General features: G+C 42.4%; 1 protein-coding gene across 8 annotated transcripts in view; it reads right to left on the reverse strand.

Annotated features, from left to right (window-relative positions):
- Window positions 1-2,199: 2,199 nt before the first annotated feature.
- The window catches only part of cd276 (CD276 molecule), a 350,663-nt gene continuing 334,995 nt past the window's right edge, over window positions 2,200-17,867 (reverse strand). For all 8 annotated transcript variants that reach the window (XM_072553075.1, XM_072553074.1, XM_072553068.1 and 5 more), the window contains one exon: window positions 2,200-3,203. In XM_072553075.1, the coding sequence (XP_072409176.1) occupies window positions 3,096-3,203 (108 nt within the window). In that variant the 3' untranslated portion in view covers window positions 2,200-3,095. The remainder of the gene's footprint in view (window positions 3,204-17,867) is intronic.

The following is a 17,867-nucleotide window of genomic DNA, read 5'->3' on the forward strand; positions in this document are numbered from 1 at the left end:
TGGTCTAACCCATGTTTTATAAAGTTGCAACAAGACTTCCTTGCTCCTATTTCCTATGTCATGGTTGATGATGACTAACATCATATATGCCCCCTTCACCAACCTATCTACTTGTGCTGAAACCTTCAGGAATCTATGGGCTTGTACACCAAAATCCCTTTTTGCCTCTTGTACTCTCCAGGGATCTACCACTTATAATGTATATCCTTCCCTTATTAGATCTCTCAAAATGCATCACCTCATACATATCAGGATTAAATTCCTTCTGCCATTGCTCTGGCCAATATACCAGCTGATCAATATCAGACTGTAGCCTGAGGCCATCCTCCTCACTATCAACACCAACATCAATTTTTCTGCAAGCTTACTAATTGTACGTTCTATATTCATGTTCAAGTCCTTAACTACATGACAAACAGCAAACACTGATCCTGTTGTACACTCTTGGGTCCAACTTGCCAACTTGCCTTGAATTCCATGGGCTCTTACCTTCTCGACCAACCTTCCATGTGGGACTTGGTCATGGGCCTTTTTTCAGTCCATATAAACTACCTCAACTGCAGGATCCTCGTTAGTATAGTTTTCAGCTTTTCTCTCACTGTTTCAGATATCATCTGAATCTAATGAATAGATGGCACACATTGAACTTTTATAACAATGATACAATCAAATCACAGGAATTATTTAATGCAACACCTTGCTCGACTTAAGCCTTGTGTGAATACGTTGTGATGATTAGCACCTTGGGTCAATTCCTTTGCCCATTCTGTTTGATAATCAACCAAACAGATAGAGAGGAACCTCGATTATCCAGCATTCGATTATCCGAATTTCGGATTATCCGGACGAGATTGCAAGGTCCTGATGCTTGGCTAAACTGTGTCATTCAGCATTCGATTACCCAAACAAAGTACTCCCCGCCCAAGGCGTTCGGATAATCGGGGTTCCTCTGTACATGAGGACATGCAGATTCACCTGCAGCTTATTGTGCATTGATAAGTGGTTTCCATTTGTAAGAATTTAAGGGTTCAGGTACATAATTCGTTAAAGTTTGTGTCATTGGTAGACAGGGTAGTTAGGAAGGTGTTTAGCACGCTTGCCTTCATTGCTCAGAACTTTTGAGTATAGGAATTGGGATGTCATGTTGAGGTTCTACAGGACATTGGTGAGGCGTCTTCTGGAGTACTGTGTCCAATTCTGGTGACCCCGTTATAGGACGGATGTCAATAAACTAGAAAAGGTTCAGAAAACATTTACCAGGATGTTGCTGGGAATGGAGAGCTTGAGATATGAAAATAGACTGGAAAGGTTGGGATTTTATTTTCACTGAAGCGTCGGAAGTTGAGGAGTGACCTGACTAAGGTTTATAAAACCATGAGGGGCAGAGATAAGGTGAATGACAAGGGACATTTCCCCAGGGTGGGGGAGTTCAAAATCAGGGAGCATATTTTTTTAATGTGAGAGGAGGAAGATTTAAAAAGGACATGAAGGTGAACTTTTTTTTTACACAAAGGTGGTTCACGTGTAGAATAAACTGCCAGGGAATGTGATGTATGTGGGTGCAGTTACAATGTTGAAAAGACATTTGGATAAGTTCATGAATAGAAAAGGTTTGGAGGGATGTGGGCCAAACGCAGACTAGTTTAGTTGGGGAACATGGTCAGCATGGACTGGTTGGACCAAGGGGTCTATTTCCTTTCTGTATGACTCTATAATTAAAATATTTCAGAACTTGCAGGGGAAGCTAGCCAGGAGATGAAGGAGGGTGTGATAGAAACCTTGATTTCTGTCCACTTAATAGATGGACCCTTTATGGGTCTCTCATATCCTGAATATGGCCCGTTCCATCAAGATGAAAGAATTGGCATGAAGATGCTACTTTTTGTTAGATTTTGTTCACTTTTAATTGTCTTGATTATGCAGCAGCAAAGCCACCGTGGGAACCATGATCTCTATGTTGCGGTAACCCCCCCCTTCCTTGACAGCCAGTGTTGAAGTCTGACATTGAGTCACGAGCACCTCCAGGCAACCGTGACATCAGCAAGCAAGGTGAGCAGCCAATCACACTTATGTAACTCCACAGACAGCAGAGTAGGCCATTAAAGGCATGTGATCCTTCATTTGCAATTTACATTTTCAGAAAACAACTTATTGAGTGGATTCAGATTGATATAAACAAACTTGAAAGAAGAAAATATGAAAAATGCAAATTCCTTTTTATTCATAATGGAGAAGTTTTACATTCCCACAAATATCAACTTTGCTTCTTAGGACCATTGAGGTGTTTGGCAATGATTCTGAAGTTAGTACATAGTAAAAATTCCCAGTTATGCCTCATCCAACAACGTGAATCAACGGTTTTCACAGCAAGACTACCAACATAAGACGTCAATTCATTAATTGCTGTCTGGGGGACAGAGGTGGTCCTCAACAGCGGACTCTCAAGTCAAGCCTGGAATCACTGACATTAACTTTTGGAATTCTGTGTTATTCTGTGCGTGTGTGGACTCCAGCCATTATTGTGTTACACAGCAGAATAATGAGGGTGAACACAGGCAGATTCACTGTCATTACATCCGTAAAACCTGTACCGTGGCTCTTAGGAGTTCCCACGTGAAATAGAAACGTGAAGACTTCAGAATGATTTACTGTGGTAGAAATGAAAGCTGTTACTTAACAACTGGAATGACTGGAAAAAAAAAAGCACAAATGTTCTTTCAAAGCCAGCAGCTAGTTATATGTGTATTCAACAGCAATAAAGTCACTATCACAAGCCAAAAATAGAACAATTCAACTCTATAGATGAAAAATATCACTGAAAAATATCATTCCACTTCAGACTGTTTGACATTCTGAACAAGGATCTGGGTTCTTCAGGCATTGAACTGACAGCAGATCGGTTAAATGTGTACAAAACATAATTAGATACATCCTTAATTTTTGACATGATATTAGCTTTCAGATAGTGGCATCTGCAGCAAATCCCAGGACAACTGGAGCAAACAGTCTGGTCAAACAACTAGACGGACAAAGGATTTAGCTCAATGGCAGCTGTGATCTCGGTTAATCCCAGCCTTAGGTCAGTTGGGTTATGCTTAAACAATGACAACCGTGAAGTAAGGCAGCAAAGGCAAAGCACTTGTGGAAAGGTTCTTGACTTGCTTCGGATTTTCTTTCTTGTCATTCAAGTACTTCCTCTTCCACTGAAAGGAGAAAGAGAGAGAAAGAGGATGATTCATTTTGAACAAATCCAAGCAGGGATGTATAGTTACTATGCAAGCTAGAAGCAGTTAAGGCACAAATACCACTAAGCAAAATCTGGGGAGCGGTGGGACCAAGGGTAGATAACATGGGACTTTCCATTCGTCAATTTCTCTATATATGGAGGGGTGGCATGGTGGCTCAGTGGCTAGCACTGCTGCTTCACAGCACCAGGGACCCAGGTTCGATTCCTGCCTCGGGCGACAGTCTGTGTGGAGTTTGCACATTCTCACTGCGCGTCTGTGTGGGTTTCCTCCAGGTGTTATGGTTTTGTCCCACAATCCAAAGATGTGCAGGTTAGGTAGACTGGCCATGGGAAATTGCCCATAGTGTTAGGTGCATTAGTAAATGTAGGGGAATGGGTCTGGGTGGGTTACTCTTCTGAGGGTCGGTGTGGATTTGTTGGGCCAAAGGTCCTGTTTCAACACTGTAGGGAATCTAATAACAAGAAGGCAAAGAGTTGATTTGATAGAGACATACAAGATGATTAGATAGTGAAAGTCGTTTTCCTAGGATAATAACGTCAGCTTGTACAAGGGGGCATAACTACAAATCGAGGGGTGATAGATTCAAGACAGATGTCAGAGGCAGGTTCTTTACTCAGAGAGCGGTAAGGGCGTGGAATGCCCTGCTTGCCAATGTAGTTAACTCAGCCACATTAGAGAGATTTAAACAATCCTTGGATAAGCACATGGATAATGATGGGATAGTGAAGGGGGATGAGCTTAGAATAGTTCACAGGTCGGCGCAACATCGAGGGCCGAAGGGCCTGTTCTGTGCTGTATTGTTCTATGTTCTATGTGCGCCCTGCAAATGCTGCTCTCTGTTCAATTTACAAGCCATGATATGGAGGTGCCGGTGTTGTACTAGGGTAGACAAAATCAGAAGTTACAAATCACCAGGTTACAGTCCAACAGATTTATTTGAAATCACAAGCTTTCAGAGTGCAGCTCCCTCGTCAGGTGAAGTCAGTTTCCTGTGTGTCTGAAGTTAATATTAAATTGTAAAAATTTCTGTAGCCATGGCGATTTTTTTTTTCAAAGCCGTTTGTGTGGCTTGGCTTAGAGTGAATGATTTTGTGTGTACTACTTTTATTTATTTAAAATTTTTGTGACTTATTATTAGAAGTAATGGGAATTCAAGGTTGTTCTGGAATTTTTTTTACAGGTAATGGGAAACACCAATAGCTGAGAGAGACACTCTTTTAGTTTCACTTTGACTTTGAGTAGAGAAATCCTGTGAAGTCCTTGGATAAGAATGGCTGTGTAGAACTGTGCTCCCTAGAAGGGAAAGATATATAGTAAACTAGATTATCTTAGAGTGAGGAGTTCATGTTAGTCTTTAACCAGAAATGTTGGCATAAAACCCTGAAGAGGATACTTAAAGCTGAGTCCATTTCAGGTGTTCAATAGCTCTGGAAGAAATATCTGCAGTTCTAATTCTGCAGTTGAAGTCACAAGTGACTTAAAACTACCATGGCGTTAAATACATAGATGCTGGTATGAGTATTGTGTGTGTGCTGTTTTGGATATTGTACATATGCTGTTCAGTTTCTATGCAATTTATAAAGGACCATTTTCAGATTAATGGGATTACAATTTTACTGTGTGTTTAAAATCTTTGAAGTTGGATTATAAGTAGGTAGTGTGGTTAATTCTATTTGATCATTTCTTTGTCATAGACCTTTGTTTAATGAGAACACAGTCTGCAACATTGTGTGCGTATGTTTCAGTAAGAGACCACTTTGTTCAAACCAAAACAAATCAGGATATGTTCAATCAAGCCAGATTTCTTATTCATACACTAATAACATCAGCTGAGATCCTAACACCGCAAACACATAGCAGGTAGCCAATTAAATATTCATGGTGGAGGAGCGTGGTAGGGACTAAAGAGGATGTTGATAACCATAGAAACATGGAAGATAGGTGCAGAAGTAGCCAATTCTGCCCTCTGAGCCTGCCCTGCTCCACCACTCAATCCCAGCAGCATCTTCGGAGGGGGTGAGGCTGGAGTGGGTGAGGGTGAGTGGAGAAATTGACGCAGCCGATGTGCCTGGCTTGCTGTGTTCTTCCAGCCTCCTGCCTGTCTACTTTGGATTCCAGCATCTGGAGCTTTTGTCTCCCACCATTCAATCCCAGCTGTGCACCACTTCAAACATTGCCGGCCTGGTTGAAGTAGCCAACTCAATCCGTGGGGTATTTATAGCTCAGGGGAATGTGTAGCAACATCACAAGGAAGTTCTCTGTGTCGCATAGCTACATGATAGAAACTTCTCTCTGATACCTCATACTTACCCTGTCTCTGCCATGTTACCACCTATCATACTCATGCAGCGTCTTCCCTCAATGGTAGTCACTCACACCAAACTACAAACCTTCCTGCTCTCTGCATTTCCCACTCACCTCACCATCTTTCCTGGCTAAGTATGGACAAGCTCCTTGCCTGAATGGATTAAGGACTACTCTCATAGAACTGTACAGTGCAGGAATGGGCCAAAGCTGTGCTGAATATGATGCCAAATTAAAGTAATCTCTTCTGCCTACCCTTGGTCCATATCCCATTTCTTGCATTTCATGTGCTTATCTAAAAGCCCCTGTCATATCTGCTAACACCACCACCCCTGGCAGTGGTGTTCCAGACTCCAATGACTCTCTGTGTAAAACACTTGCCCTTCATGTCTCTTTTGAACTTTCTCCATCTCCCCTTAAAAGCATACCCCTTAGTAATAGACATCAAGCCTTTCAGACCCGGGCATTTGGATAAAGCTGCTGGCACATGCTGTTATAGGAAGAAACTAGAGCGGGTTCAGAACAGCTTTACCAGGAATTGTGCTGGGAATGGAGGGTTTGAGTTATGAGGAGTGGATGGATAGGCTGGGGCCTCTTTCATGGGTGGATAAGAGGTTGAGAGGTGACTTTATAAAGGTTTATAAAATCATGAGGGGTATAGATAAGGTGAATGGCAGGTGTCTTTTCCCTAGGGTGGGGGATTTCAAAACTAAGGGGCAAATTTTTAAGGTGATAGATTTAAAAAAGATATGGAGGCAATTTTTTTTATACACACAGAGAGTGGTTTGTATGTGAAATGAACTCCCAGAGGAAGTGGTGGATGTGGGTACAGTTAGAATGTTTAAAAGACATTTGGATAAGTACGTGAAAACAAAATGTTTGGAGGGATATGGGCCAAGCGCAGGCAGGTGGGATTAGTCTAGTTTGGGATTTTGGCTGGCACGGACTGGTTGGACCAAAGGGTCTGTGTCCGTGCAGTATGACTCTATGAAAAGTGTGACATTACGGAACACCGTGTTGTCCAGCAATGTCTCTGCTTCCTTGACTGATCGGTGCTGTCAAACGTGAGAAGCTGCCCGACGTTGTGCCCATGCTAAAAGGCAAGACAGAGATGCTGCTGATGGGTCACTTAGTTCCGCGATTGGTCAATTAATGCACCTGTAAACAACTCCTTGTGCAACATGCAAACAATCATTTATTGTATGTTCCAGCGCTGGGTTGGCAGACTCTGATTCACCCAGAAGTAGGAAAACATCTTGGCTATCAAAAGAATCCAACAACCTTACAGAGCTTGCATAAGTTTTATTTACATTAATCATCATCAGACATGGAGCATGATCACAATCAATCAATAAATTATAATCACTTCATGGGTAGTAGCTTGAACAAATGGTATTGATTAAGTCACCTTTACAAAGATTCTCAGCTTGCAAAATGTTGTTTAGTATTTCGTCTACGAGGACTCGCAGCTTGCAAATGTAGTTAGTATTTTCTCATTTTATCCACCTACTTCTTCATGCTGGTGGTTAGTTATTTATATTGCTTTAGGGACTAGCTGCAGGTAGTCACGTAGGCATAGGGAACTATTTTGTCTCTAGCAGCAATTTAGAAATAACTGTTGCTTTGCAATTTAATATACCAAGACAGGAGCCATTTTGTGCAGCCCCCTATCCATTTTGTCCTACCTCCCACAGGACCATATCCTCACTGCGAGATACCAAGTAAGTGCAATGTAAATGAGCATGAAGGAATCTAAGAACCCTGAGATGCATCCTGAATCGAATCAGGAGACAGATACTTTTCCCTTTGTGCACAGTCATCCGGTAGCAGCATCGGTGTTAATGAGCTCCAAAGTACTATATTATAAGTTAGTTAGAATTGCGGTGTGCTGAGGCTGGTGCTGATGCTAAGCTCCATGGGCAGAGAACATTGCCTATTGTCATACACTGAGCTTGCCCTGAGTGGTTAGGGAAGACTGGCAAAGTCAGACTTAGAGTAGGCACCAGCAAGCTGCCAGGTAACTGTCATTCAAATCGGAAATTGTTGGCATCTACATTTCTCGCCAATACTTGGGGAAATAAGGAATCAAAATAAGGCCAGATTAGTTAGTAATAAGATGTTAATCCATGCAAATAGGATCCTTTTGGCTTATTCACCACATTTTTATCCAGCTGCTGAAACACTAAGGGGAAATTCGGACTTTATTTCTCTCTCAATATCGAGAAAATAATTTTTTCTCTATTCTCACAGTATTCCCCCAATGTTTTCATTGTACTCCATGTTGTTAGGCTTTGGGAAAATTCCGCCCAATGTCTTCAAGTGTAGGAAAATTTCCTAGTAGAGCTAATTTTTTGGCAGTTTCAGGGGAATATCAGTTTCCTTTCCTCAAGGACATTAGTGAACCAGTTGGGTTTTCCTGACAAAGGGTTCATGGGCATCATGTGATATTCAATCCCAGATTTTTATTGAATTCAAATTCTACCATCTACCCACAGCAGGATTTGAACCCAGATCCCCAGAACATTACCTGGGTCAATTGTCCAGTGATAATACCACTAGGCCATTGCTTCCCATAAATTATCATGGGGACGTTGGAGTGGTGACAGGATGAAGACACATGCCTACCTCATTTGATGATCAGATAAGCCTTCAACCTCAGATTGAATTTTGAGGGGAAGGGGGGAGGGATGCACTGAGTATCACACATAAACTTCTCAACAGATTAAAATATGCCACCCCAAGGGGGTGATAAAACACCCTCCCCTCCAGTGCATTATTTTCTAAACAGTTCTGAACAATCCCTACTGGGACTTTGAAAAGTTACATGCCATGACAGGATTTGAACCCAGAACTTTGGTCTTTGATTACGAGAGCAGTAATAGTACCTTGGCATCACTACCTGTTAATGATGGTCTAGTGGTATTACCACTGGAGTGTTAATCCAGATAATGACCTGGGGTTGAATCCTGCCACATCCGATGGTAGAATTTGAATTCAACAAAACTGGAGTTAAGAGTCTAATGATGAGCGATGAGCAATGGTCCACTGCCAATTATTGGGGGAAAACATATCTGGTTCACTAATGTCCTTTAGGGAAGGAAACTGCCATCCTCACCTGGTCCGGCCTCCATGTGACTCCAGACCCATAGCAATGTGGTTGACACTTAACTACCCTCTGGGCAATAAAAGCCTGGACAGTGACACCCTCATCCCATGAATGAATAAACAGAAATGCATGCAGGGAAGAAAATGGAATGTCACATCAAGAAATTAATTCACAGAGAAATACCAGAAGAGAGTTTCTGAATTATTCACCAGTTTCCAATATGTAAATCGAAGGATGGAGATTGTCCAATGGGAAAAAAAAATGAAACAGCAGATAAATTCGACAAGTATTGCTTTACACAAAATGATCCAATACTTGAAACATACCTCCCAGCTACTGTAGGTTGGATCAAATCCCAGTCCAGCAGCTCCAGGACAACCCGTTAGCTCTGGATTTTTTTCTGTTCATTTGTGGGATTTGGGAAATACACATGCATTGTCCATTCCTATTTGACCTCAGGAATGTGTCCTGAGCCCCACCTTAACAACAGAGCAGTGTACACATCCATCTTTAAAAGATCATAAGATGTAGCAGTACAAGTCGGCCATTCAGCCCATCGAGTCTGCTCTGCTATTCAATGAGATCATGGCTGATCTGATAATCCTCTTACTTTCTCCCCATATTTACTCAGCAAAAATCTCTCCAATCTCCCATTTTCCACCTTCCATGGACTTGAGCTAATTTAAAATGCTGCTTCCCGTATCTCAACATATCCCATCCACCTCACCTGTGTCCAGTGACCCACAATGGCTCCCGTTCCACCAATGTTTCTGTTTTAAAACTCTCATAATTGTTACGAGACTCCTCACCTATCCAAGTCATGGCAAAAGGACCCAGCTGAAATCCTCCAAGATCTCTTCAATCCTCCACTTCTGGACTTTGCTCATCCCAGTTTTAATTATTCCACACTCTGTGGTAGCTATCTGGGTCCCTAAACTCTGGAATTCTCTCCCTCAACCTCACTTCTCTGTTCTTTCCTGTTTGGTCAACTCTTGGAACATCTTTGAGTGTCAAGTTATGTTTATTAGCACTCCTGTTGAAACACCTCAACACGATGTGCTATGTTGAAGGTTCTCTTGAAGAATGAAGAGAGGATCTGATCAGAGTTCAACTGAGAACTTGTCTGGAGTCTCAAAATAAGCTAAAACATCCTTTAACAAAGGTTTCAACGAATAGGGTATAACTGGCATGTACTAAGTAAAAAGCAATCCAAGCATGATTAAAGTAAAATGGAACAAGGTTGTTACCCAGGAAGCAATTCTTTACTACCTCTAAATTATACCTAAAATGAACTACTGACTGTTGTGGCTTTATGAGGTGTACTTTGTCCTGGATTCCTTTAAGAAAGAGATTGAACGGGAGGCGCAGAACTGTCTGTGGTAACGTAAACAGCTTGTAGAGCCTTGGACATTTTTTTTGAAAAGGTCTGGAAGCTGTGGGTTCATATCCCACTTTGATGCCTTGAACCAATAAACCTGGCTGACTCCACAGAACAGTACCGAGGGATGTCAGAGCCACCACCCTTTGGATGAGATTCCAAAGGCCATGTCCATTCGCACAAATGGAAATAAAAGACCTTTTTTGAAGAGGGAGGAGGGGTATTATCCTCAGGTCTTTGTGAAAAACAAATTATTTGATGACTGCTTCATGTAGGATCTTGCTGTGCAGATTTGGGTTGTCAAATTTGCCATATCACAGTGGTGACCGCATATTCGAAGTAATTAATTGCCCAGATAGTGTCTCTGGATTGCTTGATGGTGTGAAAGGCGCTACACAGATGCAAAAGTCCACTCATTGCAAGCTTTACATTGAATGACAAGTCGTGAAGTCTGTCTTGGTCAAAGCGTACGTGCAATCCTGTCACTCCTATGGATATAGTGGAGAAAAGAAAACCTGGAAACCAATCCTAAGATTAAGAAGAAAGAGCAGAAAGCAGGAGGGAAAGGCAGAAAGTGTTCTGTGCTGGCTCAGAAAACTGAATGGAATCATAGAATCCCTACAGTGTGGAAGCAGGCCATTCGGCCCATCAAGTTCACAATGACCCTCTGAAGAGCATCCCATCCAGACCCACCACCCTCCACTCTATTTAGCATGGCCAATCCACCCTAACCTACACACCCCTGGACACTACAGGCAATTTAGCATGGCCAATCCACCTTAACCTGCACACCCCTGGATACTACAGGCAATTTAGCATGGCCAATCCACCTTAACCTGCACATCTTTGGACTGTGGGAGGAAACCTAAGCACCCGGAGGAAACCCACGTAGGCAGAGGAGAACTCCACAGTTGCCCAAGGGTGAGATTGAACTTGGGATACTAGGGCTGCGAGGCAGCAGTGCTAACCATACAGCCAAGAGAGATTATTTTTTTTAATTGCTTACATTCAATGAATTTTTTTTTTGTAAATGCAATGTTGACAAGATTAATTTTCATTGCCCATCCTTATTTGCCACAACTGAATACCTTCTGGGACATTGGAGACAGCAATTAAGAGTCAACCACATTGCTTATGATCTGGAGTCACATGTAGGCCAGACTGGCTAACAATGGCAGATTTCCTTCCCTGCAGGGAAACAGTAAAGAAGCAGAAACTAGGCTGGGAGTACCAAAGGTTGAAAAGCATTGAGGTTGAAGAGCTGTGACAGCGAAGCAGAACAACTGGGATGGCACGATGGCTCAGCGTTAGTACCACTGCCTCACAACTCCAGGGACCCTGGTTCGATCCCATCCTTGGGCAACTGTCTACGTAGAGTTTGCACATTCTCCCTGTGTTGTGTGGGGTTCCTCCAGGTGCTCTGGTCCTCTCCAACATTTGGAAGATGTGCAGGTTAGGTGAATTGGCCATTCTAAATTCACCATAGTATGCAGGCTATATTAGCATACGCAGGCAGATTAGCAATGGGGAATACAGGGTTACAAGGTGGATTATCTTCAGAGGGTTGGTGCAGACTGGAAGGGCTGAATGGCCTACTTCCACACTTAGAGATTCCATAAACTGAGCTCCTAAATCTCACAAGCGGATTTGGGAAATCTTGCTTTTTTTTGGCCAAGCTCTGCAAAGACCTCACAGAGGCAACAGCGTGTATGGTTGCTTCAATTAGTCAATGCCAACGATGAGTGGCAGCAGCTACACAGAGACTGGCATGATTGACTGTGCCCTCCCTCTGATGAAAAAGGGTTGGCGCACGCCTAAATGGAAATCATAATGGAGGAAAATCCTCTTAAAATCACTTCCACAACACGCACACCAAATGACAATTCTTTAAAGGTTGAAAACAAAGGAAATGAGTCAGAATGAGGAGACTTAAATTTTGAGTCATTTCAATTTAAAAAATCTTACTACATGGAGTAGCACGGTGGTTAACTTCCTCAAAGCGCCAGGTTTGATTCCACCCTTGGATGAGTGAGAGACAGAGAGAGAGAGAGAGAGAGAGAGAGAGTGTATGTGTTGCACATTTTCCCCATGTTTCTGTGGGATTCCCACCCAGTCCCAAAGATGCACAGCTTAGGTGGATTGGCCATGCTGAATTGCTCTGTAGTGTTCAGGGATGTGCAGACTAGGTGGAATAGCCATGGGAAATGTGGGGTTACAGGGATAGTGCAGCAGAGGTGGGTCTGGGTGGGTTGATCTTCAGAGGCTCGGTGTGGACTTGATGGGCTGAATGGTCTGTTTTAGATTAGATTACTTACAGTGTGGAAACAGGCCCTTCGGCCCAACAAGTCCACACCGCTCCGCCGATGCGCAACCCACCCATACCCCTACATTTACTTAACACTACGGGCAATTTAGCATGGCCAATTCACCTGATCTGCACATCTTTGGACTGTGGGAGGAAACCGGAGCTCCGGGAGGAAACCCACACAGACACGGGGGACATGGGGAAAACGTGCAAACTCCACACAGTCAGTCGCATGAGGCAGGAATGAACTCTGGTCTCTGGCGCAGTGCTAACCACTGTGCCACCATGTCTGCTTCCACACTGTAGGGATTCCATGATTTCCTAAGTCTTGTACAATGGTTTTCCTCACAATCGCACCATTGTCACTTCAATGTTTTTCCCCAAATAAGTAAAGAGCTATTTTTCCTCTTAACATTGCTAACAGAAAGGAATTTGCTGATGTTATTTTGGCACATGTTAAGATATCTGTAGTCATGATTTCACTGGGAGCACAGTTGATGCTTCACTGCTGACTGGGGCCTGGAAGAAACACAGAAATGACCAGATGGCAGAACATGCAGTCTGCCAGAAGGAGAAACTATCGGTCAACCTCTGGCCAACACTAATCATCTGGGCCAGCTGCGGAAGGGACAGCCACATCAAGGGTAAGTGATGGCCTAGTGGTATTATCACTAGACTATTAGTCCAGAGACCCCCAGGTAATATTCTGGGAGCCTGGGTTCAAATCTGATGGTGGAATTGGAACTGAGTAACAAAATCGGGAATTAAGTGTCGAACGATCATTTGGAACTTTTTATCAGGGGAAAACCCCATCTGGTTCACTAATGCCCTTTAGGGAAAGGAAATTTACCTGGGTCTGGCCTACGTATGATTCCAGATACATTGCAACGTGTCAGGATTAGAGTGATACTGGAAAAGCAAAGCAGGTCACATAACATCCGAGGAGCAGGAAAATCGACGTTTCGGGCAAAAGCCCTTCATCCTGTTCCAGCACCACTCTAATCTTGACTCTTAATTTCGAGAATCTGCAGTACCCACTTCTGCCACACTGCAATGTGTTCAAATCCTAACTGCCCTCTAGGGAACTACGAATGGACATTAAATCCTGGTCTGGCCAGGAATGCCCATATATAAATGAATGAATAAAAAGAAATTGGCCTCTAAAGCTATAATGCTCAATGTGGGGGTGGTACTTGGTACAGCCCAATATCTTCCAAAATGTATGAATGTCATCAAAGGCAAGGCCAGCAGACCAGAATTGTACTGAAAGTTCCGTTTCTTTCTGAACAGAGGTCATTGATATCCAAAAGTAATTTTAATGTTCAAATGGATCGTTTTGGATTTCTGCCACTGTGCTAACAATACAAAGATTAAAAAGTATTCTTCAAAGATTTTTTAAGATCTTTTGGCTTTCTGAGCTAATTGATAATCCTTAGGTGAAGTCTCATCAAAAATTCAGTACCATTGACACATTGCTGCCCTCCCGTTACAGTGCAGGTTCAATCTTTGCACTCTAATTCCAGAATGAGATTGGAACTCATCACCTTTTTATGCTCCTGTGCATTGCTGAGTGAGCAATGCGCGGTCAGAGGTGCCAGATGAGCTGCTAAAGCATGCCCCATCTATCACCTCGGGTAAATATACAAGATTCCATGGCACCAGTAGAAGAAGTGTGTTATCCCTCACTCAACATCACACACACACACACACACACACACACACACACACACACACACACACACACACACACACACACACACACACACACACAAAAATTACCTTGATATTATCACATTGCTGTTTCTGGGAGCTTGTTGCACATTTTAGTTGTTAGTCCATAAGGATGCCAACAACACAGATAGGATGAGGCATGAGGATTTGCACAGGGATTATGAGAAACCGGGGACCAGATTAATAAAGCAGAATTGCAGAGGCAACAATCTCTGAATTATCACCTGACCCACAAGCAAACTGACATCGGGTACACAGGATCAGAGAGTTAAATGTGTGGCACATACGGCAGTATGGGAGAAAAGGGTTTGGATTCATTCAGAAATTGCACCAATACTGGGGAAAACAGAGTTGTACCTTCAAGACTCTTCATCTGAACCTTATGGACCAGTATCCTGGTGAATCATAAGACTATAACTTTGTAACATTAGCACAGTGCCAAAATGGATCCACCTGAACATTAAAATTACTTTTGGATATGAATGTACATGTGCTGATCTCTGATCAGAAAGAGACACAGAACTATCAGTACAATTCTGGTCTGCTGGCCTTACCTTTGAGGACATTCATGCATCTTGGTTAAAGAAAGCTCGTTAATCAAAAGAGAGATCACAAGAAGGGACATTTATAAGTGAGAGACAAAGGACACAGAATAAAGCAGGGGTAGCAATATAGAAAGCAATGCAACTTTTGTTATCTCTTGCAAGTGGCATCTCTTCAAACTGCAAGAAGATTTTAGCTGCTTCAAATGCCATCTTATTTTTGTCTGAGAAGCCTGATGGTTGTCCTTTTATTCTTCACAATTTACATTAACTCCGCATTCAACTGGATGTCGTTGTAGCTCAAAAGACGTCAGCAGGGAGCACTGAAAATTTTGTTCCAACTTAATGGGGAATAATGCACCAATAATCGTATCCCCAAGTCATCACAAAGTGTATAAATGTTTTAAAATCTCTGTGAGACCAGCAAAACCTGATTGCTACACAAGGCAAAAGCTGTCTAGGTTTCTTCAGCAGCAGTAAAACCAACCTTATTAACTGTAACATACTTTACTTTAAAAAGACCGTGCTACTTAAAGAATTCCACTCTAAAGCCCCAAATACAAACACAGACACATTGTGACAATATGTGCTTTTAAGAAGGCTTTGTTCTGTCCTTTTAGTTTGAAGAAAGGTGTTGTAAACCCAGGGTTGAGGTGCCTGCTCCATGGAAAGCAGAGTGAAGAGCTTTGTCTTCTTTTAAAATTAGAAAAAAAAAGCATGAATGGGTGGAGCCAGGCTCATACCCATGGTTTAGTTTTGCTTTCAGTTGTTGAAGGTGGAGTTTCGGAGTTAAAGCAGCTAGATGCAGCTCTCTCTCTCTGCTGCTGCTGCTGCAAAAAGCTTGAGTTCTCCCTCTGCTGCTAGATTCATTTTGTTGGCAATCCTGCTCCTGGCCTGGAGGAGATTGCATGTGAGGAAATCTCTTTTACTGAATTTGCCATTGCCAAGGATGTGTTTATGGGATGCAGCTATATTAGAATAGTTGGTGTGCAGTAGTTAAATAACATCGTTTTGTTAAGTAGTTCAATAGAGTTAAAGTTATGCCAATTCTTTTTGATTGTTTGTATTTAAATTGCGGTGTAAGAATAAAGTGTGTTTTGCTTAAAGCCTAGTAGTTTGACTTGATTTATTGTAGTCACTTGTAGCTAAGTACAGCGAAAAGCTTTGTTTACGAGCAGTGTAGGCAGATCATAGTAAGTATGGATATGCAAATCATAGGGTGCTTAGACAGAGTGACATACAGGTTACACTGCACAGGAAGTGTACAAAGCAACATCAGCATTATTTGAAGTTAGAGAGTCCATTTGTCAGTTTAATAATGGCAGGGAAGAAGCTGTTCTTGAACTTGTCAGTGCGTGTGTTCAAATTTCTGTATCTTCTGCCTGACGAGTTGCATGAGTTTATTACATCTTGAATGCAGTGCCTTACACTTGCCTCTAAATAAGATAAAAATTAGGGCCTAGATATATTTTGAGAGGGTTTGGTCTGGTCCAGAACACACACAGTACTATTATAGGAAGAAGAAGAATATAGAGCTGAAAATGTGTTGCTGGAAAAGCGCAGCAGGTCAGGCTGCATCCAAGGAGCAGGAGAATCGACGTTTCGGCTCATGCCCGAAACGTCGATTCTCCTGCTCCTTGGATGCTGCCTGACCTGCTGCGCTTTTCCAGCAACACATTTTCAGCTCTGATCTCCAGCATCTGCAGTCCTCACTTTCGCCTAGAAAAATAATATAGACAAGGGAAACAAGATTCAAAGGCCAGCCCACAAGTTAGATATTTCTCTTTCCCTCAGTCCTATAGGATTTTGCAATGATGAGACTCTGTTGCCTGTACAGATATGGTCATCATTGAGTCAGCTGTGACTGGCCAGATTCAGGTAGTTCACTGCCATCTCCTCAACACTAAATAGGGATGGTCTATAAATGCTGGCCAAACTCCACAAATTCATTCAAAAAAAAAACTGCCTACCAGCAAACCTTTTTAAGTAAAATAACCCTGTACTTCAAAACAGAATGATAACAAGAACACAAAAGAGAATAATTTATCACAGTAGAAAAGATGCACTCATGGGAAATTAATATCCTCTCATCTATTTTTTTAAACCAATATAATTTGTATTGTAAGCAATCAAGCCAAGCACTGAACAAACTAAACCTACTGGAAAATGGCTCTGACTTCAAGAGTTTCCAAACTGACCATTCTGAAATTCCTAATTAAGAGGCGCAATCTTTCCCTCCATGTTAACTGTATTTAAGTTTTGTATAGTTGAAGTTTGACATTGTGACTGATGCTATTCTTGATGACAGAGTTACTTTAAATAATTTGGGAACTGTTTCACATACACTGGTGGGACTACTTTGAATCTTCCACATTTTCGCACACATTTTATTTCCTTTTGGGAACATTGGGGAAATGTTTGTAGGCTGATTATCAACTTGTTGAACCACAACATGACCTTCCATTGCCAACACGCCCTCAAGCGCATGACTGACCGAACTGCAAGATCTTCTATCTTGAATGATTCAAGTATGACTGCAAATGTTAGTACATGAATAGGAAAGGTTTGGAGGCATATGGGCCAGGAGCAGGCAGGTGGCATCAGTTTAGTTTGGGATTCTAAGCAAAAGCAGAAGCAGCTGGAAAAGCCCAGCAGGACTGGCAGCATCTGTGGAGAGAAATCAGAGTTAACATTTCAGGTCCAGTAACGCTTCCTCAGAATGGTTCCTGAAAGTTGCCACCCAGGTTGATAATGTCGTTAAGAAGGCATACGGTGTGTTAGCTTTTAGTGGGAGAAGGATTGAGTTTCACAGCCACGAGGTTATGCTGCAGCTGTACAAAACTCTGGTGCAGCCACACTTGGAGTATTGTGTACATTTCTGGTCACCACATTATAGGAAGGATCTGGAAGCTTTGGAAAGGGTTCAGAGGAGATTTACCAGGATGTTGCCTGGTATGGAGGGAAGGTCTTATGAGGAAAGGCTGAGGGACTTGAGGCTGTTTTCATTAGAGAGAAGAACGTTAAGAGGGTGACTTAATTGAGACATATAAGATAATCATAGGGCTGGATAGGGTGGACAGTGAGAGCCTTTTCCCCCAGATAGTGATGGCTAGCACAAGGGGAAATAGCTATAAATTGAGGGGCGATAGATATAGGACAGACGTCAGAGGTAGATTCTTTACTCGATGAGTAGTAGGGGCATGGAACACGCTGCCTGAAACAGTAGTAGAGTTGCCAACTTTAAAGGCATTTA

The sequence above is a fragment of the Chiloscyllium punctatum genome, chromosome 33, assembly GCF_047496795.1.
Source record: "Chiloscyllium punctatum isolate Juve2018m chromosome 33, sChiPun1.3, whole genome shotgun sequence".
In the NCBI taxonomy this organism is placed as follows: Eukaryota; Metazoa; Chordata; class Chondrichthyes; order Orectolobiformes; family Hemiscylliidae; genus Chiloscyllium; species Chiloscyllium punctatum.